The sequence below is a fragment of the Lissotriton vulgaris genome, chromosome 11 (genome assembly GCF_964263255.1).
Source record: "Lissotriton vulgaris chromosome 11, aLisVul1.2, whole genome shotgun sequence".
In the NCBI taxonomy this organism is placed as follows: Eukaryota; Metazoa; Chordata; class Amphibia; order Caudata; family Salamandridae; genus Lissotriton; species Lissotriton vulgaris.
The window spans coordinates 163,233,345-163,260,508 of record NC_141699.1 but is presented as its reverse complement, the minus strand read 5'-3'; the positions used below and the strand labels follow the sequence as shown (position 1 = coordinate 163,260,508).

At 45.8% G+C, this 27,164-nt stretch overlaps 1 protein-coding gene across 1 annotated transcript in view; it reads left to right on the top strand.

The window, feature by feature from the left end:
* The window catches only part of PPP1CC (protein phosphatase 1 catalytic subunit gamma), a 275,755-nt gene that overhangs the window by 108,246 nt on the left and 140,345 nt on the right, over positions 1-27,164 (top strand). The window contains exon 4 of the mRNA XM_086943027.1: positions 16,118-16,222. Coding sequence (XP_086799153.1) covers positions 16,118-16,222 — 105 coding nt within the window. The remainder of the gene's footprint in view (positions 1-16,117; positions 16,223-27,164) is intronic.

The following is a 27,164-nucleotide window of genomic DNA, read 5'->3' as shown; positions in this document are numbered from 1 at the left end:
AGATTGGTCCGGGAAATTTGCGTACGCTTCCCCCGATACCACTGATACAGAGTACTGAGCAAGTGCAGAGCGAGCACCATGACCCTGATACTGGTCGCGCCACAGTGGGCGAGGCAGACATGGTACTCGCAGATCATAGAGATGGCGCAGTGTGCACCCCACAGATTCGGCAGAAGAAAAGACCTGCTCTCCATGCAGAACGGAGAGGTGCTGCACCCAGAACCGGAGAGCATGAGCCTAGTAGCATGGCTCCTGAGGACATAGAGTTCGCACATTTGAAACTGCCAGAGAGCACACTCAGGGTCCTTCGGGAGGCACGAAGGCCCAGCACAAGGAAGTGCTATGTCAAAGTGGAAAAGATTCACGATGCAGTGCAGGAGGGAGAGACTCCACAATAAAATGAGAAAGGACTCCACGGTACTGAAGTACCTGACACACTTACTGGAGAAAAACCTCAGCTCGTCCTCAAGAGTTCACCTGGCGGCTATAGTGGCATACACAAGGGGTGAGATGGGCAGAAGCTTCTTCACATCACAAGTTGTAAAGAGGTTCCTGGAAGGAGCGAAAAGGATTGCACCACCCAAGCGGGTGCCACCACCGGCATGGAACCTAAACGTGGTCCTGACGGAACTCATGAAGGAGCCCTTCGAGCCGCTTCACAAGGCCTCCTTGAAGATGCTAACTATGAAAACTGCTTTCCTGGTTGCTATTACGTCCTTGCGCAGAGTGAGCGAGCTGCAAGCGCTAACGCTACAGGAGCCCTACTTACAAATACACAATGACAGGGTGGTGATGAGGACCGACCCACACTTCATGCCGAAGGTGGTGTCCAAGTTCCACATGAACCAGTCCATACAGATACCAAGTTTTTTCCAAAAACCAACCACTAGAGCAGAGCGAGCTCTGCACACCCTGGACGCCAGAAGGGCGGTCATGCATTACATTGAAAGGACAAAAGGACACAGGAAAACGAAACAGTTCTTTGTGTCGTTCGCCAACAGTTACATGGGCAAGGCAGTGACTAAGACCACTATTGCACGATGGATTGCGAAAACAATCCAACTCTGCCACAAAAGGGCAGGAGAAAAACTGGCAGAGGGGGCACGCGCCCACTCCACTAGAAAGAAGGGGGCTACAATAGCCTTCCTGGCCAATACACCCATACAAGACATATGCCTGGCGGCAACATCGGCTTCGGTGCACACATTCACGAAGCACTATTGCGTGGATGTTCAGATGAACAAAGAAGCACAAGTCGGACAAAGGGTGCTCCAGCATATATTCAGAAACCAGAGCTCATCTTCCACCCAGCCGCCACGGAAATGAGAAACCGCTACGAAATCTATGCACAGCATAGTGAATCCAGAAAGATTCACGCTGCAAAACGAATAGTTTCTTACCTGTCGGTGTAGTTTTGCAGCTTGAAGATCTTTCTGGATTCACTAGCGAACCCACCCACCTCTGCCAGAAAGATGAGGCTGGAGAGAGAAGAGGTGGTCAAAAAAAAAAAAAGGAAAATAGGAGGAGAAGTAAGAATATAAGGACAAGTGGTAAAGAAATTATCACCTGATTAGAACATTGCCATTGCTTCGGAAAAGAAAGACACGGAAAAAAGAATCCGAAGATGGCGCCCAAGAGTGGGAGCTTCCGCAGGAAGCATGCCGACGTCACCGGAAATGCACCCGAGGAGGTGTGACGGCGACGCCCACAAGGGCTACAAAAAAAACCAAGAAAAGACTACGAATCCGGACCCAACCACAAGACCGCGGAATATGCACAGAATAGTGAATCCAGAAAGATCTTCCAGCTGCAAAACTACACCGACAGGTAAGAAACTATTCGTTTCCAGAGATGACCCCACCCCCCCTTTTTTTATCTCCACGATTGGTTGCTGAAGGCAGAAACCTCCCAAGCAGTTTTCTCTTGACCTCCAGACTATGGCAAACCTCTTACACTTGCTGGCATTAACTATCAATGTACCAAAGTCACCCCTGACTGTTGACTATGTCCAGTTTAGGGCTTCTCCTGAGCTGCGAGTCCAGGATATTCAGGCTAGGATACCGATGTTTCAGTCTCTATACTGGATTTCAGTGAGTGATGCTATTTGGCATCCTGCTTGTGGACTGTGCCAGATGGCACTTGAGGGCTCTGCAGTAAGACTATAAGTTCCAATGGGCACAGCATCTGGGAAATCTCGCCAACCTGGTTCAGATATCAGAGGGCACTGTGAAAGGCCTGCAGAGGTGGCTAACAAAACAGCAATTGGGTTGGAGGCAGACCCCTTTCCCTCCCCCACCCAGATTTGAGTAGTGACTGATGGTCTCTTCTGGGATGGGGCTGCCATCTGGGAGAGGTGGAGATCGGAGGTCTTTGGTCTGAGGCGGAAATCAGGCTCTCTATCAGCCTGTTTGAAATTCAAGCGATCTGATTGGCACTGAAAGCCTTTGTACCGTCCATGGGAAGGCTAGTTCAGGTTTTCACGGGCAACACTATGACCTGTGAGGTCATGGACATTGTCAAGAGGGCTCTGGAACAGGGAATTTCCCTGGTGGTTTAACATCTGTCCGCTTCTCTAAACGTCAGTGGACAAACTACCGACTATGCCTTGCGGATCACGAGTGGCTTCTCCATCTGGAGGTGGTGCAGGGACTATGGTGGGGAGAGTCTTTGTTCTGTTTGCCTCCAAAGAGAATGTATAATGTCCCCTTCCATCTTTGTTATGCCACAGTGGGACCGTAATTTGGTCCTTACCTTTTTGGTATGCACACCGTTTGAACCCCTTCACAACGACCCGCTAGGGCTGCTCACTGTGAAAATTGCATTTTTTGTGGCAATTTCCTCTGCCATGAGGGTGAGCGAACTGCAGGCCCTCCTCATGGCCTCTTTAACCGACTGTCTTTCCAGACGAAGTACTCTGGACTAGGGCATCTTTCCTGCCTAAGGTGGAAACACCCTCCACCTGGGACAGTCTGTTTTGCTCACTTTCTATGCACCTCTGCAATCTTCTAAGGAAGAGAAGCGTCTCCACCATGTGGACCCAATAAAGATATAGTTCTACCTTGATTGCACCAAAGAGTTACGGGTGGATGGCCAACTCTTTATAGGTACGTGGGAGCAAATTAGAGGCATGCTGTCCAAAGAATGGACCATATGCTGGGTTTTACTCTGTAGTGAAATGTTACGCCTTAGCAAAGAAACACACTCCTGAAGGCTATGAGGCCCATTCCACCAGGGCGAAGGCTGCCACCACAGCCCTCCAGCATGGTTACAATTGCTGATATCTGCCAAGTGGCCATGTGGGAGTCTCTGCACATGGTTGCAGGCACTATTGGCTGGATTCTCAGGTTCACAGAGATGACCTGTTTGACCGCTGTCTTGCAGGACTTTATGGTCTAAAGCTTTTCTGCAGTTCCACCGCCAGGGAAGGTATTGCTGTGCTTTCTATTCAAAGGTAAGGAATCTGCCCTTAGAGGTCTATCAGATGGACAAGTTATTTACCTTCAACACCTTATCTGGTATACATTTCTGGCTGCAGATTCCTTACCGGCTTACCCATCCTCCCTGTACTGCGGCATTTAGTGTCAGGACTGTTCCCCCTTCTGGGCCCTAGTTATCTGTGTATTTGTTTAAAATGTTTAAGACACCAAGGTCAGTCACTTCATGGCTCTGCGCTTCTGACATGGAAAATTGTATTGCTGCCGATATCACGACTGACCAACTCCACACTGAGTCGACAGACGCCATCTACCAGCACGCAGGGGTACTTCAAATCTTCTGGGTCTAGCGGATGCCTGGAAGTTCAAAGGTAATGAATCAGAGGCTAGACTTTGTCTATCACATAAGGCCATTACTGAAGGCAAGCATATCAAAAGATGAACTGCAGGAGATTATTCTCCCTCCAAAGAAGCTAGCTCAGCGATTTTATTAGGTAAATTCAGTAACATGGGACACAGTTCTTTGAAGTAGTGTCACATTCGAACCATGTGGTTCTGTGTACAGAATGTTACTTTAGTGCCCCATGACTCCCACGCAAAATGTAATCTACAAAAACAAATAGGACAAGCTCCATGGAAAGGCACTGTTAAGGAGTTAAAGTAGAAATGTTTTAAGTAGAATTTGCTTCTTTCCATTCTGTGAGGGTAAGGAGCGAGTCCTTGTACATGCTAGGTGTGCTCCTTAACACCACATCAAGACTGCCTTTGCTCTGCTGTCCACCTCTCCAGGATGTTTCCAACAATTTGCACCTATTTCACAATCCATATCCTACCTCCACTTAGATTACTTGGTTTAATAGTCTATAGAGGTAGACTGAAATCCACAAATGCATTATGGACCAGTCTACATCTTCAGCAGTCTGAGCTTCTGTCCTCAATCAATTTTTAGATTGGATGTGGTCCTGAACATCTTTGGCTTGCTGCACATCTTGGGCTTTACTTTTTTTGCTATCTCCCCTGCCTGGATGGGCAGATGTTCCTATGCTTTGAACTGACCAACATTTGATACTCTACCGCACTTACCATTCATGACAGACTTCAAGCAATGCATTACATGTAGAAAGATTCTCGGAGCATTTGTGATCAACATACTCCTCCATAGTTTGTCAGTTCAGATTTGTACTGGGACTATTACAGGCTGCTCAGTTATGCTCTTGGAGTGAACAGCTGGATGAGCCGCACTTCATAAGTGAGAGCCTCTGGATGCAATCACTTGCACGTTCTTGCAGTTAAAAAAAATGTTTGAATTTTTTTATTTTAAATTTCGTCTGATCTTCCAAAGCATATCGGGCTTAAAAACATTGTTGGATATAACATGAGGGCGTACTTCTGACAATGTCACCACATCTACATTAATACTTTTCCAAGGTAAAATAAGTAATTGTATATTTAAAATATTTGACCACATTTTCAGGGTAACACGAAAACCTTGAACCCCACCATATAAAATTTTCAGCATTGTATTGCAAGGACTAGGGTGAAAGTCATAAAATACTTTGACCTAAATATTTACTGATACAAGTAAAGTTAATTTATATTAAGTAATAAATGGAGTACTCTGGGCTTCTCAAGGGTTGTTGAGTCTGTTGCTCAGCCTTTAGCTGGAGTGGTTTGGCTACACTCCAGCTAGTGTCCTAGTCTATGGATACATGGGATACAGGCAGCAGCACAGAACATTGCTGCTCCCAAAAATAAAAACCTGATTTCCTTTGCCTTCAGAAGGTGCACCCGAAGTGTTTGGAGAACAATCTTAAAGTGTTCTTCAAACTGGATAACAGACTATGTATCTACTCGGATTTGTGCTGTAAATCCTATGAACACGTTCCAAGGATACTTTTTTCCTTCAGATACTTTAGTTTCAGCCAAACTATCTGTAGGAAAGTGCCCCTTTTTGCATGGTTACCCCCACTATTTACCTGACATCGAATGCAACCTGACTTGGCACCCTTGTTCCCTGCCAATCAGGTTCCCAGGGCCTGTGTTCTTTCCCAAGACTATCTTTGTACCCACAGGTAAGCCCCTTGTAAAAGGTACTAAGGGCACTGTGACCAGGGAAGTCCTCCAAAGACTGCAGCTCCTATTGTGCCACCTTAGAGGTCCTGTGTCTTAACACCCACACACTGCCATTGCAGGCTGCTTGTTTTGGTGCAGAGAAGTGAAGAGTGGACATGGCACACATCCCTGTGTACCATTCCTGCAACCCACTGCCTGAGGCCTAGGTAAATCACCCCTCTAGCAGGGTGCACGAACCCTAATGTGAGGGTAGTGGCATGAGCCCTGTACCCTTACACTGTCTAAGGAGCTTCTACATTGTAAGTATAGTAATACTATAAAAAGTATATGATCTGAGAGTTGGTCATTAATAACTCCACAGCTCCATAATGGCTTTACTAAAAACTGGAGAGTTTGGTAACAAACTTCTCAGCACATTAAACCCACACGTATGCCAGTGTTGGATTTAATGTAAGATGCACTCAGAGGGCATTTTAGAGATGCCTCCTGAATCGGCCAACCTGGTTCTTGAATGGCTGCCTGCCATTTGCCACCACCAGACCTGTTTCTAGACCCCAGGGAGCTTGAAAGGCTTTCCTTTTGCTGTTCCCAGTGACTGGTACACCGCCACCCGAAGAGGAACAGGCGCCACCACCAGTTCTGGCCCCCCACTTCGGGTGGGAGAATAAGCAGGAAAATTAAGCCAGGAAGAGGCGTGCCCACCTTTGCCAACCCCACCCTTCAGTCCCCTTTATCTTGAAGATGGGGGGACTAAGCCAATTAAGTTGAGGCTCCTGCATCCTCTCTGGAGGGTGGCTTTAATAGGGGGTGTACCCACCCCAAGGAAGGAGCCCATAGGTCTCTACCTGCACTCCCTTGAACACCCTTAAATTTAGTATCTAACGGCTACCCTTGAACCTTGCTGCCTCTTGAGGATGAAAGCATGATTTAAGAGCTGTATTGACCCAGGAAGGACACCTACTGCTTTTGCCCCAGCCCTACTGGCCTGTCCAATCTACGACCTGCCTACAGTAAGAACACCAGTGAGTCCAGCAGCCATCCACCCCCTAAAGTCCGGAGGACCTGCCCTGAAACCATCTTCCAGATTGTCTCCTGTGATCACTGGATTTGCTCAAGGAAAGACATCCGCATTCCGGGGACTCTGCGATTCTGCACCAGACACCCACAGGCTGACTTTGTGACCCAACACCACAAGGATCTCTCCCCAGAAAGCTTGACCTGGTGATCCCCAGACTCCCTCAAGCTTTGAGACTGCACCTGCAGCCTCAACCTAAAGGGCTCTCCCAACCAGAGCTGGCAATTACCAGAAGATACCCTTGCATCAGGTGCCCCACAGCCTTGGGTGGCCCAACTGACTGTCTAGGCATCCCTCAGGAACCCAGCTTGCCTCTCCAACCGGTGGTCGCCATCTGGAAGTCTCCCGCCCTTGCCTGCAAAATCATTGCTTAACCAACCGTCTCCATTGAAAAGCACAGGGTCCCAGACGTACTTTTTGCACCCTACACCTGGCTGCCCCAGTACTGCTGGTGGTGCAGCTCCTGTGCTGGTAGTTGGCCTCTGCAGTGCTGACCTTAACCCTAGGAGCTTTGCTCCCACACCAGTGTGGCCTGCTAGTCAGTCACTAACCAAAGGCCCAATTGGGTAACATTGGGCTTCTGCACCCAGCCTGCCCAGTGCCACTGGTGGTGCAACTCTAGTGTCCATATATACCTCGGGGAACCTTGGTCCTAACCCACACTCTGAAATTGCGTAAACTTGCCCAAGAAGAAATTGCTAACACCTTTTCTTCCATAGGAGATTTTGGGCCTAGGAGACTTTGGGTGTTGAACTGATTGTATGTAGAAAAGGGAACTAAACTGCAACTTACCTTTTTTTTATTGTGAGGTCCTGTGGTATCGAGGCATACCATCCCCAGTACTCAAACGTAATTCTAAAGTAATCACTGTGTAATTTAAACTGCATTTTAAAGTGATACAAACCCGTAACAAGTGCAGGCCCATCGTCCATTGCATTTGTGTTTAAAGGTCTGAATTGAAAGTATAGTTTACCTACCTGTACAAAGTCCTGCTTGGATTTAGAAATAAAATATAGGTCTACTTTTAGGTCTCGCGTAGCGCTGCATCGGTCTGCGAGATCTCTTGTAATCAAGAGATTTCGGTAGGGGACATGAAGCCCCGCCCATACTTCCCATTGGCCAGTGTCATTATTTTTTTTGTTTAAAGTTTATTTATTGGTTTATCAAAATAGATATTGTACATATCAAATAAAACAATAACAAACCAACTTGGTGTATAGTTGCCAATTGTACGACATGGCAAAAGACATAACGGTCGCCTGAATCATCATGTATCGCACACAGCGATGCTCCCCACATAGTCTGAATTGAAGAGTAAACCTTTAGATGTAATAGTGCTAAATCTGACAGTAGTATACAATGAGCCTCCCTCAGTGCCCACTTAAACCTCTCCTCAAAACTCCTATAGTGCCCAATTGAATCTCACAACAGATCCCAACAGTATTTGAATCACGCAGTCCCAGTGCTGACCAGTCTCCACCTCATCCCCAGGTCCACTTGACCTTTTTCCGAACCCAAGTAATAAACCGTTCCCATCTCTCTCGGGGTCTGGAAGTGGGTGGCATGAGCTCCCAGAACGTGGCCATCTGAACCTGGCCATAAATAACCTCTCTGATCCATTCCATAGTCGTTGGTTTCCTCCTTCCCCAGTGAAGAGCGGTTTGGCAAATAACCGCAATAGCGCATGCAATTTGTGTTTAACGTGTCTAACCTATCCTAACCTTCCCATTAATGGAGATGGGGACACAGTCTGGCCCAGGATCTGATTAATGGATGCAAAAATTTGGGACCAATAATCAGCAATGGCCGGACACTCCCACGACATATGGAGAAAAGAGGCATTGGCCGCCTGCAGCGCCAGCAACAGTCATAGTCTGAGCCCAATTCGATGTAAACCAATGGGCGTTCTGTAATATCTATGTAAAAATTTGAAGGTAATCAGAGGAAGCTTATAATGAGATAACTCAGTCATTTCAGCACAGCAGTACGACCACTGTTCGTCAGTCGGGGGGGGGGGGGCATAGCTCAACGTTTCACTTGTGTCTAGTCCTAGGTGTTGCCACTGGGGCGTCAGTCTGCACATGTGTAAAGTCTGGTGAGGGGGGGGGTGGTTGAAAAGGAAATTTATCGTGCAATTTACGACAGGAAGCCCGAATTTTGTGATATAGGAACGTCTCACCGAATGATACCCTCTGTCCCTCCACCAGAGGTTCTCTAAACATCCCCTCCGGTTAGAGATCTGCAAATTTATGGAGTGACTGTCGGCGCTACCTTTTTGGTGATCTCATCTCTGATGTTAGGTAACCTAGGGGTCTGTGCAAGGGGGATAGGAGCATATAATATCGGAGCAGCCGCCCGCCTTAACACATCCCAAGCCCATCGCTGATTTTCAGAAGTGTTGATGCAATATGTAGGGACGTCTATAGGTCTGGTACACCGCCACCCATAGAGGAATTGGCGCCACCACATCAGTCTCCACAGCCACGTGTGGCTGAAGGGGCGTCTGGTGCACCCAGTAGTGCAAGAACTGTGCCTGTGTGCAGAATGCATACAATTTCACATCTGGTGCGCCCAATCCACCCTGCTTAAGCGGCAAAGACAACGGCATCACGACACCCGGGCCTGGCCTCCTGCCCATATCAAAGATATTAACCCAGAGCAGAATGTCCTAAAAAAAATTGTTTAAGTATGATTAGTAGATTCACAAAGCGATATAAAAATTTAGGCAGAAAATGCCAGTGCAATTTTACCTGCTAGTGACAGTGGGAGTTTAGCCAATATATCCACCTTTTCCTCTAACCAATCAATGGCTTTACCGTAATTGAGGTTCCACAATTCTTGTAGATACCGGCTAATCCAGATTCCCAGATATTTCACTTTCTCATCGTCCCATTGTAACGGGAATTCTGAAACCACTGCTTTAGTTTGATCGGTCAAGGGAAACACCACTGACTTAGCCCAATTTATAGATATGCCTGAAAAACCACAGAATCTGATTAATTCTCTTAATACTGTTCAGGGTTCAGAATATAGAAGGTGACATAATCTGCATAGTGACATCAAAGGACTCCGTACACTAAAGCCTATACCCTTGCCTGTGTGGTGTTGTCTAATACATGCAGCCAACGGCTCCATCGCAATGGCAAATAACCGGGATGACAATGGGCACCCCTGCTGCGTTCCCGCGTAATCTGAAACTAGTCCGATACAAGGCCATTCACTCTTACCCTAGTCATCGGGTCAGTGTATAACAGTCTGAGCCATCTGATAAAAAGGGGGCCAAACCCCATCCGTTTCAAAATCCTGAACAGATCAGGCCATTCAAGCGAGTTGAAGGCCTTTGTTGCATCTAAAAAACCGCCACCTGTACATCTGGGTGTAAATAATTAAGACCGAAAAGACTGTTCTAAGGTCATGAGAGGTAGACCTCCCGGGTAGGAAGCCTGATTGATCTGGTAGGGTGATGCTGGGGAGCATGGGTTGCAACGTATTTGCTATTAATTTTGCCAATATTTTAACATCTACATTGATAAGCGACCGTCATCTGAGTCTAGGTCAGTTTCAGATTTTCAGTTTTAGCAAGGTTATAATAGCTTCCCGCATAGTTTGTGGTAGTATACCTGTTTCATGGGCTTCCCAATATACCACCAAATGGTTGGGCGCAAGCTCCTCCACATAGGCTTTTATGGAAGGCGGTCGTCAGACTGTCCGACCCAGGAGCCTTATCCATTGGTAAGATTTTAATAACTTGAGCTATGTCTTCTATTGTAAACGGTAGGTGCATATGCTCCCTGTGTCGGTCATTAAACCATACCAGTGCCAGGGAATCTGGGCATTCGGCTTGTGTGGATGTATATAAATGGGCGTAGAAAGACGAGAACTCAGTAAGTATAGCCAACGGACCTCTGACATTGCCACCCCCCCTTGTCAATCAGTTCGGGAATGTAAGCGGTGGACCGAAGGGCGCGAAGCATACCTGCAAGCATCCGTCCTGGTCTATCTCCTCCATATCTACCTGCTTCCACATACTTTCTAAGAAACTTCACCTCCCTTTGACCCTCATCATATTCTAACAATTTGGCCTTCAACTCAGCCAAGAGCAGGCTCGCCCTTAGAATATATGCGCGTCTCCAGGTCTTATTTGAGCCTCGATATTACGTAAGGTGAGTCTAATGGCCTTAAGCACAATACTGTTCCCTGATAACCACTTTGAACGCCTCCCATATCGCGGCCTCAGTCGACGGACCCCGTATTAAGTGTAAAATAGTCAGTTATATCAGTGCAGATTTCTTCCTTAAACGCCTCATCTATAAGCGTGTGTGGGGGCAGCCTCCAGGAAAACGCCCTCTGTGCCATGTCTGGTAAAGAAGTTGTCAGGAAGCATGGTGAGTGATCCAATAGCATTCTCAATAGGTGCTTCACCTGCACCACCCAGCTGGCCACATCCTCGTCGCCAGCCAGTAGTCCAGCCAAGACCAGGCTCTATGATCAGAGAAGAAAGTACCCTCCCTAGACAGTGGGTTGCGTAGGCGTGAAATGTCTACCATAACCTCTCCTTGAAAAAAGGATTAACGACTTTACCGGCTGCTGGGTGGTGCGTCCTCGCTGTCTATCCAAGTCATACTTTAGTATGGTGTTAGTCTCCTCCCCATAAAATTGTGGTGCATCCAGTAGCTTTAACTTTGGCCCATACATCCTGGAAAAAACGAAGGGAGTCTGTATTAGGTCCATACACCTTAACAAGGTTAATCCCAGCAAAATGTATTGTCCATCGGGGTCCGTGTGCAACTTTCTCTCCAGTAATGGCCACGTCTGGGCACATAAGTGAGTTTCTTGTAACATGCATAAATCAACATGGTCATGTGAAGTATGATGTACAACAAGGATTTCCTACTGTCATTTAGTCCTCTTATGTTCCATGTCAGGCAGTTTACTCTGGTCTCGTTTTGTACAGTAAGGTCAATTGTATGTTATCGCTGTAACTCGTACGATATGTGACAGTCTCAGTCCTCCCTGTGTATGTCCTCACACAGCATGGCAATACACCAACAAAACAATGAAAACATAACCCACCCGCTACCCCACACCAACCCCCCCAATCAGGTTGAAGAATACCCTACCCCCAAATAAAACATAAAAGCATAATGTCGGGAAAACTCCCATGGGGACGAATGAGCACCGGCCTACAAACCTACCTTAGCAGGGTGGCCAAGAGACTGCAAGCAAACAAACCTGCAACATGACAAAATAATTGTGCAGCTTTTAGTCAAGGAATACAGGTCCCCATCTCACATCCTGCAGTTACAAGCATATACCCCATTCCCACAGCAACCAAAATAACTATTCAAGAAGGAGGCACTTGTTCCCAAGACAAACCACTATCCCCGCATACCACCAGTGCGTAGTGACCTGTGAAGTCTGACACAGCGTCATCATTTGTTAAACACTGGCCTCCGATTGGAAACTAGGCTTATTGGTGACTGCCCTAGGTTGAGGTGCGTAATGATGGGATTGAAAAATAGGCATGATTCAACAGCAAGGTGGTGACAAGATCTCGAGGGTAGTCTAGATTTGAGTTTTCAAGAATGTCCATTTCACATTGGTTTGAGTAAAGTCTGTAGGGTTGTTCGACACACACTCCCAGCTATCCCTGAAGAATCCTTTTCATTTTGGTGAAGCTTTTGGTACTAGGTGCTTGAAGGTTGACTAAAGGATGGAAAAGATTCTGGAGTTTGCATTTATATTGATGTCCCATTACACTTTCTTGAATCGAATTTACATAATTTAGGTTCATTTTTTAGTTAATCTTAAGGGGGTGGGTGTTTTCTCTTAGGCCATTAAGACTCTAATCTACGATTGAACTCCATATTTATAAAATCTACAGTGTATCATATTGCTTTTATTGTTTAAATATCTGAAGTGAGTACAGTTGCCCATTTGGTCAAATCCCTGATATCCAAGGTTTCATTTGTGATTAAGGGTAGTGTCGTCCAAGAGGGTTGTGAAAACTAAATTAGCCCAGTCATTCTTTAGGTTGTCAGCCAGTGAATCAGAATAAGGTGTCCAAATGTTTGAGTATCATATGAAAAAGGCAGAGATATGAGATGGTGGTGAATTGTGAAACCTTCCCAACCACCCCATCTGCACTGGTACTCATACCAATTTGTTTTTTTTAGAGATGTGACAGACTAAGCCCACAATTCCAACCCAGGCAGAAATGGGGAAATAAAATGTATTGGAACGGGTGGTTTAACCCGAATTCCACAGCAAAGGAGAAAATAGAGTAACATGTTTTTGTTGCCAAAATGTCCTCTTTGATTTCAGAGAAAAAGATGTCATATAAGTTAGGAAATGAGAAATCCCTTTGACTGAAATGTGCTGCAGCCTTCACTCGCAGACATACGACTGTTGTGGGAAGACCTGTTCCAGATATTAATCAGTAATTGTGGGCTAGAGAATTTTCCAATGCTTTCAGCTGCAAAAGTGGTCTCCATTACTAGGAGCTAGACTGCTTGCTGGAGACTTGGGACTTGATGGCTTAGTCATCAGCCAGCTTCAGCTGCATGGCTTGCAGCAGACTCCAGTGCTACACACGTGTGTGCTGTCTGATGGGCCTAAAGGGCTGGACTACATTTATTGGTGTTTTTATAAAGCTCAAACATTACCAAAGGATATCAGTAATCTACATATGACAAACTAAGATCTGATGCATAAAAATAACATCGAATAACGTTTAAGAACTTCAGTATATGGTATGTACTTTAAGTTAAGACTAACTTAACTCTTTATGCTTCATTGGAATAGTTTCTCAGGGTATTCTTCCGTGATTCTGCTTTGCACCGGTTCATTTTCAGGAACCCAATGGAGACTATTTGTGTGGGTTCCACTGAAGTGGCCAATAAGTCAGTGGCAAGTTCATTCCAAATTTGAGTTTGGTGGGCGGGGGGGGGGGGGGGAAGAGGAGAGAGGATGCATCCCCTGCAAGGGGACCCAAAGTAGGGGGACCTCTCCTCCTAACATTCGCAAGTCCAAAACCCAGCATTCGTTGCAGCCATGAAATGTCAATTTCAGTGCAACCTTTCAGTATGTTTTTTTAGTTAGTTTAAAAACTGACCAGAACATCGATTGTCTTCAGGCGTTAAGCATAAGCCTGTGTGTTCCCTTGGAATCCGTAGGAGTAGTAAAACATAAACCAGTGTGTCATCTTAGAATCCGCAGGAGTGTCGTACACTTCGAGGGTTGCAGATGTTTGGGGAACTAAATCGAATTTAATAAATGGAAGAAGGGTCCGTGAAAATTGTCTTTGTGCAAGCTTCCCCCAGCGTGCGCTCTGGCATTTCTCCTCCCCTAATTATTCACTGCCCTGCACATCAAAGGCTGCTGCCCGTTTGTCTCGTCACCCTCTGCTGTCCGTTGGTTACAGTATGATCAGTCCCATCGTTCCAGTGCCAGTCAAGCACTTAAGCATGTCCGAATTCCTTTAATGAAATCCGCGGAGTTGGTGGACAATGGTCAGACTTTCGACATTATGGTAGAAGATGTCTTGTGTAGACATTTCCTTGAAGCATTCAATTACTAAATCTTGCCTTTTCGCCAGCATGAGATGCAGTCCCCTTGGACCACCATTCAGTCAGATGTTTTGTCTCTAATATTCTCACCAAACAATAGTGAGTAAAGATACTCCACTGCACACAACAGGAGAACTGAAATGAGGGATGCGCGGGCGGCCCCTCTTATCTCTCCGCTCTCCTTACTCTCACCACTCTCCCCTCCCTCTCACCTCAATAGCCCCTCTCACCTCAATAGCCCCTCTCACCTCAATAGCCCCTCTCACCTCAATATCCCCTCTCACCGCTCCCTTCTCACCGCGCCATCACTCGGCTGCACCACGTTCTCTCAATGTTTCAAGCTTTATTACAAATATCAAAGATGTTAACATTTCACTTTTTTATTTAAGTATTTATTTAAATAAGTTAAAAGCCATTGTTATTTGTAATATCAATACATCGAAGTCACGTAAATACAAAACATGTTGCATTACAAATGCTATAGGTGTCACATTTGCGAAAGCTATAACTATTGGCATTGTAAATGACAAAGCTATTAATTTACCTATTTTAAAAAACACATAAAAAAAATTCATTTATAAGACCAATAGCTCAAACTTTCCTAATGCGAGACCTATTGCATTTCCAATGCTTGTTTTTTCCCCCAGACCTATTCAGTCTGCATAGTCTTATCAAAGTTTGCAGCAGTAAAAATCTTATTGCAACATGTATATATCCTAAGTAATATGAGCTAAATACCAGCAGTGCAAATCATCTAATAAGGATGGCTCTCCCACTATCTGAATATTTTTTTTTACCTGCAATCTGTAAGCCTGTTTAGATGCAGGTCTCTTTTAAGAACATAGGTTTCTGAGACCACTTGGTCCAGTATGGCTGGCAACTCTGGCAGCCTGGTGTTTCCTTAAACTGTTTTCGAGCATTAATTTGTGTAATATGGTTTATTGAAACTTAATTTAGGAAACTATTATGGTTGCTTGCTTATCCTATCCGGAAACTTTAACAGAAACTGCTAGTCTACAGTGTTTTGTATCCAATATTTCCCCATCTTTCCTTCCTGTAAGTATGGACAATCAATACAATTCAGGGGGCTTTTCTTCATCTGCAAAGGCAGGTTGAGGCCATACCCCACCTAGTTCATTTGAACTAGTCCAACCATCAGCTCAGTTGTTCTGTGCTATTTTGTCACTAGCGTAAATAAAGTTAGTATAGTTACTTGATCTACTTTACAAAGCTTTCAAACTTTTTTTTATAGTTTGAGAAGTGCCAAACATTTTACGAATGTTTAAAGTTGGGTTTGTTTTTAATCCCCTTAGCCGCTCACTAAACTGTCCCGATATGCTGGTGTCCTCTGTTTAAATACGACTTGTACAGTAAACAGCATTATCTCAGTGTTGTAGTTCATCTCTAAACAAATGTAATTGGACCTAAAGAGGATCAAACACTATCTTTAGGTCGGATTGTTTCGGGGAACATTGACAAAACCGTCTGGATAAATGGCATTTTGCTAGTGAATCTTGCGTCTGGTAAAGTTCAGGTAGGTTGGAGCAACTTGGTATCTCCCCCAGATGGTCAAAATCGCCCCCCCCCTCGCCCCGCCCCCTTCAATTTGCCTTATTTAATTTTTGCTCTCCTTCTTAGTTGGGGAACCCTCAAATCTAAGGTAGCTAGAGAGGCTTTTTTTATTGCAGTTAAATATAGATTTAATTGTGTTTATAAACGACATGAATGTTTTTCAAAATTGCGAGGACTCTGGTGTTGCAATATAACTGTATGTGTGTTTGGTCCCTAAAAAGAATCACAGGGGTCAATCTACCATAAGATGCAGATTTCACTTTGCTTTTATCAGATGTGGGTCTAGAAACTAGAGCAACACTTTCTCATGGTTCTAAGAATCGTATGCTACACTAATGTGAAATTATACACAACGGATCAGGCTGTAGTTTATTCTATACTGCTTTTTATTCTAGGTAAAAGAAGGTACAATATAAAGTTATGGAAAACTTTTACAGACTGCTTCAACTGTTTGCCAATCGCAGCTATTGTAGATGAGAAGATCTTCTGTTGTCATGGTGGTAAGTGCTCCATTTTCACTTAATGCACTGTACACAACAGCACAAATACAGGTAAAGCTTTCAACTCTCACCATTGCAGCCACATCCATAGCCTATATCCTTTTATCAGCATTTGAGTAGGGAACATGTTCGAGGCATATGGGCTGCAGATGGTACATTATGAATAGATCGCCATCTGGTGTTGGGCTCGGATGATTGCACTTGTTTTTCTCTTGGAGTCTTTTGTAGATTGGTGACTCCGCCTTTGGTTGCTAGTGCGCATGGGCATCGGCTCCATCCTCTGTTTTTTTCTGACATCTGGTTCGGATGAGGATCGAAGCGCTCCAGATAGACTTCGGAAAGAAGTGATTTTTCGGGGCGTATTCCCTTTCGACGGTATTGTTATCGAACGCGATTTCAATTCCATTCCGACGCGTTTCGACTCCAACATCAAAGAAAAACTTTGATCTACGTCGACGAACAGGAGGCCTTTCTCGACGTGGTCAAGCCCGGAGTCCATGGAAAGGACTCCATTCAAGAAATGTCCAACGTGTGGTGCTAAGTTCCCACACAAGGACCTACACGAGGTGTGCAACTTCTGTTCATCACCTGAACACGAATCCAGGGACTGCGAAGCCTGCGCAGCATTCTCCTCCAAGGCTACAATTAGAAACCGTCGAGCTCGAAGACACTAGGTTTCCAGAATGCAGTCGGAGGCGATCCCGGAGCTGTTCGAAAACCAGCACCTCGAAGAAGAGGATCATGAAGAACAATCTGGGTCGGAGGTGGACGAGTCGGATGTCGAGGAATTCGACGTTCAACAAACAGTGAGTGACGACGTCCCCTTACCAAAAAAACCGACCCCGTGCGGTAACGACCCCGCCTTCGAGCCCGGTCAAACCGCAGAAGAAAGTTTCCGACGCCCCGCCTTCGGGCCCGGCAATGAAACAGAAACCGAAACTCTCGGTCTCCACCATGTCGGATCTGAGAAACGGTCGACATAGACTTCGACACCGAAGCTTCATGCAAGGGAAAGCTCGGCATCGAAACATTCCATGTCGAAACCGAAACATGCTTTGACGTCGAAGACTCACTCGACATTGAAAAAATCGGACTCTAGCAAATCCTCGGTGCCGAAAACACCGAACAATGACGATCGGAAGGAAAGGCACCTTTCGGAACCAAAAGCTTCGGTACAGACACAGGAGCAGCAAACAGATCCAAAACAAAAGATTTTGTTTATCCATCCACAAACTGGCAAAGTAGTGACGAAGAATAGGAAGAATGAACAGCTAGAGGACAAAGCTCTTCCTTCTAAGAGAACAATGGGGACAAATTCAACTCCTCCTCCTTCTCCTCGACCTAGAGTCACACCCTCTTCTCCTATTCCTCACACTATGCCAACTATTCCTCCACCTTCTACACCAAGACCATCTACACCTCAGACAGATGTAGATAGTGATACAGGGGAGGGAGAACCTCATGGGGACGATGACACTATCCCAGATGTGGAAGACCCATGGGAGCATTATGACGCAGGGTCAGATGATAACGACCCAGAGTTATATCCCTCAAAACCTTCACCACCTGATGATAACACAGGTTTTGTACAGCTCATTAATAGGGCAGCAAAATATCATAAGGTAGATCTACATACAGAACCTCAAGTAGAGGATTTCCTATTAGAAACACTACCTACTGCACAAAGAACATCAGGTACTCTACCTATGCTGACGGGTCTTCTCAGTCACACAGCAGACCTATTCAAAGACCCAGTGAGGGCTAGGGTGTTAAACCCAAGAATTGATAAAAAATATAAGGCAGCTCCAAAGGACCCAATATTTATCAAGGGGCAGGTACCTCTGGACTTCCTTGTAGTTACAAACGCTCGCAAAAGAGCGAACTCATTATCTACAGGAGAGGCCCCTCCACCTGATAAGGAGTCAAAATTAATAGATGCATCAGGCAAAAGAGTAGCATCACAAGCGGCAAACAGCTGGCGCATAGCCAATACACAAGCGCTACTTGCACGCTATGATAGGGCGCATTATGATGAGTTAGAAAAGCTCATCACACATCTCCCTAAAGAACATCAGAAAAGAGCAGATCAGCTTATACAGGAAGGAAAGATAATGACTAACACTTCCATTAAGTGCGCCCTGGACGCGGCAGACACTGCAGTAAGATCCATCAACACCAGTAACCTGATAAGAAGACATGCATGGCTTAAGGGCTTAGGGTCTCAGGGTTCAAACAAGAAGTACAAACATCTTTATTGAACCAGCCTTTTGATCAGAAGACACTTTTCGGCTCAGGCACAGATGAGACTTTAGAAAAGATGAAAAAGGACACAAACGGCTAAGTCAATGGGAGCATTACAACAGCCAACACAAAGGGGTTCCTTTCGTTGATCCACCTATAGAAGGGGCTCAAAGTACAGGAACAAGTCAACAATCTACCTCTTTTACACCAACATCACCCAGAGGTAATTCAAGAGGCAGTTACAGAGGTAACAACAAGGGTAGAGGTCGCGGAAATAATAACAACCGCAACTCCCCAACCCCAAAATAGTGACTTAATACAACTTCCCCCAGACCACATAACACCGGTCAGGGGACGTCCAGCACAGTTCCTACCTGTCTGGGAAAACATCACATCAGACAAGTGGGTGAGACAAATTATCCAACATGGTTATTGCCTAGAGCTCACAGCTACCCCACCAAACATCCCCCCCCCCCCCCCAGACAGCGTCCAATGAGTCAAGACCATCTGACATTGTTAAAACAAGAAGTACTATCACTGTTACAAAAGCATGCCATAGAGAAGGTTCCAAAACATCAACAAGGGACAGGAGTATACTCTCTATACTTCCGTCTTTTTTGGAGATTAGGGTCTCTAAGACCAATCTTGGACCTCAGACCTCTCAATGCATACATAAATTCGGAACATTTCCACATGGTCACGCTCTAAGTACTTCCTTTACTGAAGAAAGGGGACTTTCTTTCTACACTGGATCTAAAAGACGCTTACTTTCACATCCCAATTCACAAAGCCCACAGGAAATACCTAAGGTTTGTAGTGGAAGGGCAACATTATCAGTTCAAAGTCCTTCCGTTTGGGGTCACAACGGCACCAAGAGTGTTCACAAAATGCCTAGCAGTGGTTGCAGCACACCTAAGAAGACGACAAATACATGTCTTCCCTTACTTGGACGATTGGCTAATAAAGGCCAAGTCACAAGAAGAATGCCTTCACAACACGCAGACCATTCAATTGCTGCACCACCTAGGGTTTACAGTGAACTACAAAAAATCCCACCTACAACCAAACAAGATTCAACAATACCTAGGGGCTACTATAGACACAGAAAGCCAAAGCATACCCCAATCCAATCGGGATACAAACAATGGTCACGCTGATACAAAGATTTCAACCACAACGCTCACTACCAGCACGAGTGTTTATGCAGCTGTTGGGCATGATGTCCTCCTGCATACTGCTAATACCACATGCCAGACTACAAATGCGTCCACTACAGGAGTGTCTAGCGACACAGTGGAATCAGGCTCAAGGTCAGATTACAGATCTGGTGTTGGTAAACGACCGTACGCATCGCTCTCTGAAGTGGTGGAACACAACAAACATTTCCAAGGGACGGTCGTTCCTAGAACCGATTCAACAAGTGATACTGACTGCGGACGCATCGCTCTCCGGATGGGGAGCGCATATGGACAAATACACAGTGCAGGGGAAATGGAGTGTGCAGCAAAAGAAACTGCACATCAACTACTTGGAACTACTAGCAGTATTTCTAGCATTAAAAGCTTTTCAAATAACCAACAAGGCAGTCCTGATCAGAACAGACAACATGACTGCAATGTATTATATTCAAAAACAGGGGGGGGGACACACTCTCTCCAACTATCCAAACTAGCACAGGACATTTGGAGATGGGCCATTCCTCAAAAGATCTATCTGTTAGCAGAACACCTACCAGGAGTTCAAAATCTGATAGCAGACATCCTAAGCAGAGAGTCAGAACAAAAAACATGAATGGGAGCTGCACGACCAGATACTGCAGCCATTCTTCCAAAGATGGGGGCAACCAGAGATCTGTTTGCCAATCATCAGAACGCAAAATGCCAAAACTTCGCATCTAGGTACCCACACCACCGGTCCCAGGGCAATGCACTATGGATAAATTGGTCCAAAAAATTTGCTTACGCTTTTCCCCCCTCTCCCACGAATTCCATTAGTGGTTCAGAAACTGCAACAGCATTCAATGACAGTGATACTAGTAGCACCCACGTGGGCAAGACAGCCGTGGTTCACCACGCTACTGCAACTCACAGGTGCCACATCAAAAGCTAAGATTATTACCCATGCACCTTACACAGAACCATGGAGAAATAATGCACCCAGATCCCAAACAATTGAACCTAGCGATCTGGCTCCTGAGGTCATAGAGTTTGGATATTTAGATTTACCTCCAGAATGTATGGAAATCATTAAGCAAGCAAGACTCCCTACCACCAGAGCATGCTATGCAGCAAAATGGGAAAGGTTTGCTGTACACTGTAACAGTAATCACATCAACCCTCTGGACGCATCCACTAAACAGATTATTTGCTATTTACTACACTTGCAGCAATGTAACTTAGCATATACCTCTATCAGAGTTAATCTCGCAGCTATAGCGGCGTACCTACAAAACAGACAACATCTTTCCCTGTTTAAAGTTACAGCAATTAAAGTTTTCATGGAAGGACTCAGTCATTCCACCAAGACTGCCACTTTCCACAGTCTGGAATCCCAACATAGTACTTACCAGACTAATGGCACCACCCTTTGAACCTATGCATAGGTGTGAAATACAATTCCTCACATGGCCTTCCTCATAGCTATCACTTCACTCAGAAGAGTGAGTTGCAAGCGTTTACAATTCAAGAACCATTCATGCAGTTACACCAAAACAAAGTGGTTCTTAGAACAAACCCAAAATTCTTGCCTAAAGTAATTTCAGCATTCCACATCAATCAGTCAGTGGAACTACCGGTCTTCTTTCCAAAACCACAGACGGTAGCGGAAAGGGCCCTACATACATTGGATGTCAGAAGGGCAATATTGTATTATATAGAAAGAACACAAACTTTCAGAAAGACAAAACAGCTATTTGTAGCGTTTTCTCATACACATAAGGGCAATCCCATCTCTAAAGCAGGCATTGCCAGATGGATTGTATATTGTATACAAATATGCTACTTAAAGGCAAAGAGGACATTAACTGTTCCTCCTAGAGCTCACTCTACACGTAAACTAGGAGCATCTATGGCATTTTTCGGAAACATTCCACTAGATGACATATGCAAAGCAGTTACCTGGGTTACACCGCATACCTTCACAAAGCACTATTGTGTAGATGTGCACACAACACAACAAGCTAGAGTGGGACAAGCTGTATTAAAGACTTTATTTCAGACTGTTGCAACAGACACGGGCGACCACCGCTAGGGAGAGAACTGCTGTATAGTCTATTCATAATGTACCATCTGCAGCCCATATGCCTCGAACGGATTATGCTACTTACCAGTATGCATCTGTTCTTGGCAGAGGGCTGCAGAGTGGTACATGCCCTCCCAGCCTCCCCGGAAACCTGTGTCTGTTCCAACACTATCTTATTTAGATACACTTACATGGGCATTTCTATCTGTATTCTATCCTACTACTCCATCTAACCCTACTATGGCAAAACAATCTGAGGATGGAGCCGATGCCGATGCCCATGCGCACTAGCAACTAAAGGAGGAGTCACCAATCTACAAAAGACTCTCCGAGAAAAACAAGTGCAATCATCCGAGCCCAACACCAGATGGCGATCTATTCATAATGTACCACTCTGCAGCCCTCTATGTCAAGAACAGATGCATACTGGTAAGTAGCATATTCCTTCCAAATTCAGGTCACTAAATATGTAGTCCACCAAATTGTTAATCATGCAGTTTACTTAAATATGCTAGAATACTGCGTTGGCTACAAGCGTTGATGCATAGTGGGTGCTTCTAATCTAGATATGACTAAACTAATTGCAGCGTTTAGGACTTAGCTTGATAAGAAGGAATCAATACCTCTTGTCAGTTTAAGTTCACAACACTGTACATGCCTTAAGCCTGTGCCACTTTAGTAGCACACTCCTAGTTGAGCAAAATCAGAAAACCAAAGTCTAAATCTTCTTCTGAATCTTTCCTTTGGGTGTCTAATGCCACTGCTAAATTTTGGTTTCTTTTGCTGACATGGAAATAATCTTTTAAGACCTTTGTACAGCCTGTAGCCAATTGAGAATTTATACATATGATCCTCCCAGAACGTTTATGTTCGAGGCACATGTGCTGTAGGTGCAAATGCTTTGCATACTCCTGCCATCTAGTATTGTGTACAGATGTTTGCAAGTCTTCCTTTGAAGAAGTCTGAGTCACGAGGTAAGGTGACTGCGCATGCAGCATTGATTCCATTGTTTTTTCTGTCCACTATCCGGTTTGTACTCGTATTGTGTCACTCCAGTTAAACTATTCTCTCCTCCTACCCCCCTTTTCCCAGAAAAACAATGACACCTATGAAGCCCCCCAGACCGTGACAGGACTGCAATGTAGGCCCTTCAGGAGACCGATCATGATCTCTATCCTGCAAAACCTTCACTCCCTGATGACGCCTCATATCGGGAGTTGAAAGCCAGAGCAACTACATGCCATGGGGTCACATTACATAAAGCAGCCGTAGAAGGTGTAAGAATTCTAATGAAATGACGAGACGCCTGTTAACTCAGAACTCGTTTATTGACCATCCACTCTGCTCACTAACAAGAGCACCAACATTCTATTGTCCGCTTCGCTTGGGGAATACCAACTGGGGCCAAAGGGAAAGGGGTGGACGGAAGTTACCACCTCTAAAATTCAGTTACAACAAATCTCCCTTCCATATGGGGTGACAATGAGAACCACCCTATCCCCAGGTTCGGAGGAACAAGGATTTTACAGAAGGGACAATGGTAAGGGTAAGCAAGAACAGAACTTACACATGTGCTTTTACAATATTATCAAAACTCCATTGACCGTTTTCAAGTTGGACCACAGTTTTTAACACTTTGACAATTTTGCAAGGTGACTAGTATTTACTTTGGGTGGCCACACTTTTATTCTTCCTGGCTTGTACCATGTCACCTGCCTCCCACTTGCCACACTTCACCCCATGTTTTTTGTCATACTACTGTTTGTAGTTGTCTTGGTGTTGCTTGATCTATTCTCCTGCTTCCTCCAGATCCTTTTCTCTAGCCTCGCCCCCACTTAACTAGGATTAAATTTTGTGCAAGGGGGAGGAGCCTAGCGACGACTAAGATGGCCGCATAAGCTCTCGGCTCTGTCGACCTCCTCCTGCTGCTTGAATATCCTGCTACAAATCCTGCTTTTTCGCCTCACCCCCGTGTGGGTGACCCGTTACTGATACTGGCGGTGTGGTCCTGGGAAACTTACGGCCCAGATTGCCGGAGTTACACCGAGGGGAAGTTCTTGGCCTAACGCTGACTGAGAGCCGGGACCTCGAGTACTGACCCTGCCGGGTTGCAGTGCAACAACGGCGGCCGGGGGATCCAGACACGGCCCGGTCGATAGAAGTGGAGAGCAACCTGCCACTGGATTGGTGGAGAGCCTGCGGTTCTACCCGCATTGTGGAGGTGTGATGAGCCTGTGAGTGGCTGAGAGGTCGGGGGTCCCCTTCTCGGCGTTCCCTTCCCGCCGGGGTGGGGCTCCCTTCTGCGAGGCCCTATCGTTGCTGGACTGTGTGCCTCCTGCCCCCGCCTGCCCTCATCGCACTTCGGTCCCTGGGGGAATCGGGTGACCCGAAGGGCGCATTGATGTCTGGAGTCTATCAGTTAGCGGCGGTGCGGGGTGAAGAAGAGCCATCATTGCGAACCATGATGGCCGTCATTAAGGGTCTGTGCTCCTACATGGTTGCTCTTTCACATAAGTCGATCGTGGATGACACCGAAACTGCCCGATCGCATAAGGACTCTGATCTTCTGGTCCCCCTAAGCGAGCCGTGTCTCCCAATTTGATCCTGGATTCTACGACTCTAGGCCCTTCTAGTGTCGAAGCCTGGATAGCAATGTCTGTACCGCTGTGTGCGGCTGAACCCGCCGCCATGGTGTATCGCCCGCCCACGTTGGCGAGTCCACCTGTGGTCGTGTTCACGTGCTCGTCCCCCTATGACTTTATTGAAACTGTGACCCAGTGGAAACAGCGAACATCTATCGATCGTGTGAGCTGTGCAGTGTGGTGGAGTATGGAACGGTCGGGATCTGGTCGTACCGTGGCGAGTCATGGCGGCTGAGGATTGTGGTGGACGGTGGATATCCGTTGGACTCGCCGCACAGATTCGTGGACTGGCTGAACTTTTGATTTATCCTGTGAATATGCGTGTGCGGAACTCATGGTGAACACTCGTAGAGGTCAAGTGTGAGACTGGTGTTCGACCCGGATGCTAGAAATTCGTGAGAGACCCTGGATCCGCCATTTTCTTGTATCAGAGGGCAGAGCGGTGTAGGACGTCTTTCCTGGGTTCTACCGAATTTACTTTGCTTTGCTGCTGATTGTTTAATGACCAGGACTGTACGTTGCAGGAGGGGGGTAGTGCGACCGGGGATGCGTGGTTCTCCTCCTCCCTTAATTTTTCTTCTTCTTTTTCTGTGTTGCCCTCGTTTATAAATCTCTTTTCTACTATATTTCGGGTTTTTGGTTGCTGGGCGATAGGCACGCTGCTAGGGGGGTAGGCCGTAGCCATCTGCAGGGGTGCAGGGTGGGGGGTAGGGGGTGGGGTATTTTTGTTTTGATCTGTTTCTATGGCCTTTTTCTCTTTTAGTTTGACTGGACTTCCTTTTTTCTCTCTCCCTGGGTTGGGGGTCAGTTTATTGGGTTACTGTTTGGACTATTTGGGCGGTGCTGAGACTGTGGCCGCTCAGTCTCTCCTGTCATTGGATTCATCGGGTGGGGCATTAGTCGGGAGTTTTCAGGAATGTATGCTTGCTTATATTCGCTTCAAAATGTTGTCGTCTCTGCAGTTGGACATGCTTCCCTGCCCACCCGGTGATTGTATCTACTTTAGATCCCGTAGCAGGCCCCCTCCTGTTCTCTTTTCTCTCTTTCCCTCTTTCCATCTAGTTAACATATGGAACTGTATTACGTCTTTACCGTGCATATCCTGTTTTATTTTCTAAAAAATTGACCTCTCTAATCCCGAGATGCTCTCCTGGGTGTGCCGAAACAGTCTGATTTTCTATTTTTGCTGCCATGCCTCCGGGATGTTTGGCTGAATAGCTGTGTGCACCCTTTTCTAAATAAAGGTCCTCCAAAAATAAAAAAAAATAATTATTTGTGCAAGGTTCTCTACCACGCAATGCCACAAAAGGAGATATGCCCGTGACCTTATTAGGTGAGGTGTGATAGGCCCACAGACATTTCTTAAGTGAACCTCCTATGTCATGTCCATTGGTGGCAGCTAACTGGATATGTTCCTTGATGATCCTGTTAGCGCGTTCCACTAAGCCATTGGCCTTCGGGCAATATAAGGCTGTGGTCTCATGCTTTGTATCCATCTTCCTGAGAATCTCTCATTTATTCTGAGGTGAACTGTACCTAGTTATCGGTCACAAGGGTCGCAGGTATACCCTCTTCACAGAACACATCATTCAAGAACTCAATAACCAGCTTGGTGGTGACACTGTGAACTAACTTCTGCTTGATCCAATGTGTAGTGTAGTCGATCAGGACTAGCATGAATCTCTTCCTTTCTCCTAAATCCTGCACTGGCCCGATCATGTCCATGGCCCACTTGCTCCATGGTTTAGTTGGCACTTATACTGGAGACACGCCCCACATTCTTTTACTGGTTGTTCAGCCATAGCATCCATCCTGGGAAACCAGAAACTTGACCTTACCCTGGCTTTGGTAGTGCTACGCCCCAGATGGCCTTCATGTGCCAAGTCCATGACCTTCAGCCTGAGGTCCTTGGGTGGTACCACCCTGTTATTGCGATAGATTCTTCCTCCAATAACACTTAATTCTTTCCTGAATTCCCAGAAATCCCCAATGCTGGCTTCAAGTTCATTCTTCTTTTTTCGGTCATCCTTTTTCCATGTAGTCTCTTAGGGTAATTAGCTTTGTCTTTTTTCATATTCTCCTCTGTGATCGCAGGTATCCATCATTAATATGGGACTGTCAAGAGCTTCCTCTGTAGTCTCCACTCCTGGTAGTGGTGACCTAGACAGGAAATCCGCAATTTTGTTCCAGTCCTAGAATCCACCTGCTGATAGGAGGAGTGCAATTCTCAAGTCCCTTCACTGAAAATATGAACATGAGGGGCTTATGATTAGTACGGATGGTGAACCTTAAGCCCCACAGGAAAAACTTGAAGTGTCTTACAGCCCAAAAGCAGGCCAAGGCTTCTCTTTCGATTATAGAGTAATTCCGCTCGGGGTTTGAGAGACTCCTGGATGCAAAAGTGATTATCTTCTCATCCTGCCCATCCTTCTGAATTAAGGTTGCCCCCAGGCCATTGTTGGAAGCATCTGTAGCCAGTATTGTCGTCTTGAATGCGTCAAAGGTACCTAACAGCTGGTGAGTTTATCAACTCATCCTTTAATGTGTTCGCCACCGCATCATGTTCTTCATTCCATATAAAATCTTTGTTCCTCTTCAAGAGCTCTCTCATCGGTTCACACTTGGCAGCAATATTGTCAACATACTTGGACATATACTCCATAAGTCCCAGGAAGGACTTTAATTCCTCTTTATTCTTGGGACTGGGAGCCTCCTTCACCGCCTGGATCAAACTGCTCTTTGGTCTGAATCCATCTTCTGATAACGAATGTCCCAAGTATTCTACTTTTATTTTACATTTCTCCTCCTTTTTAGGTCTC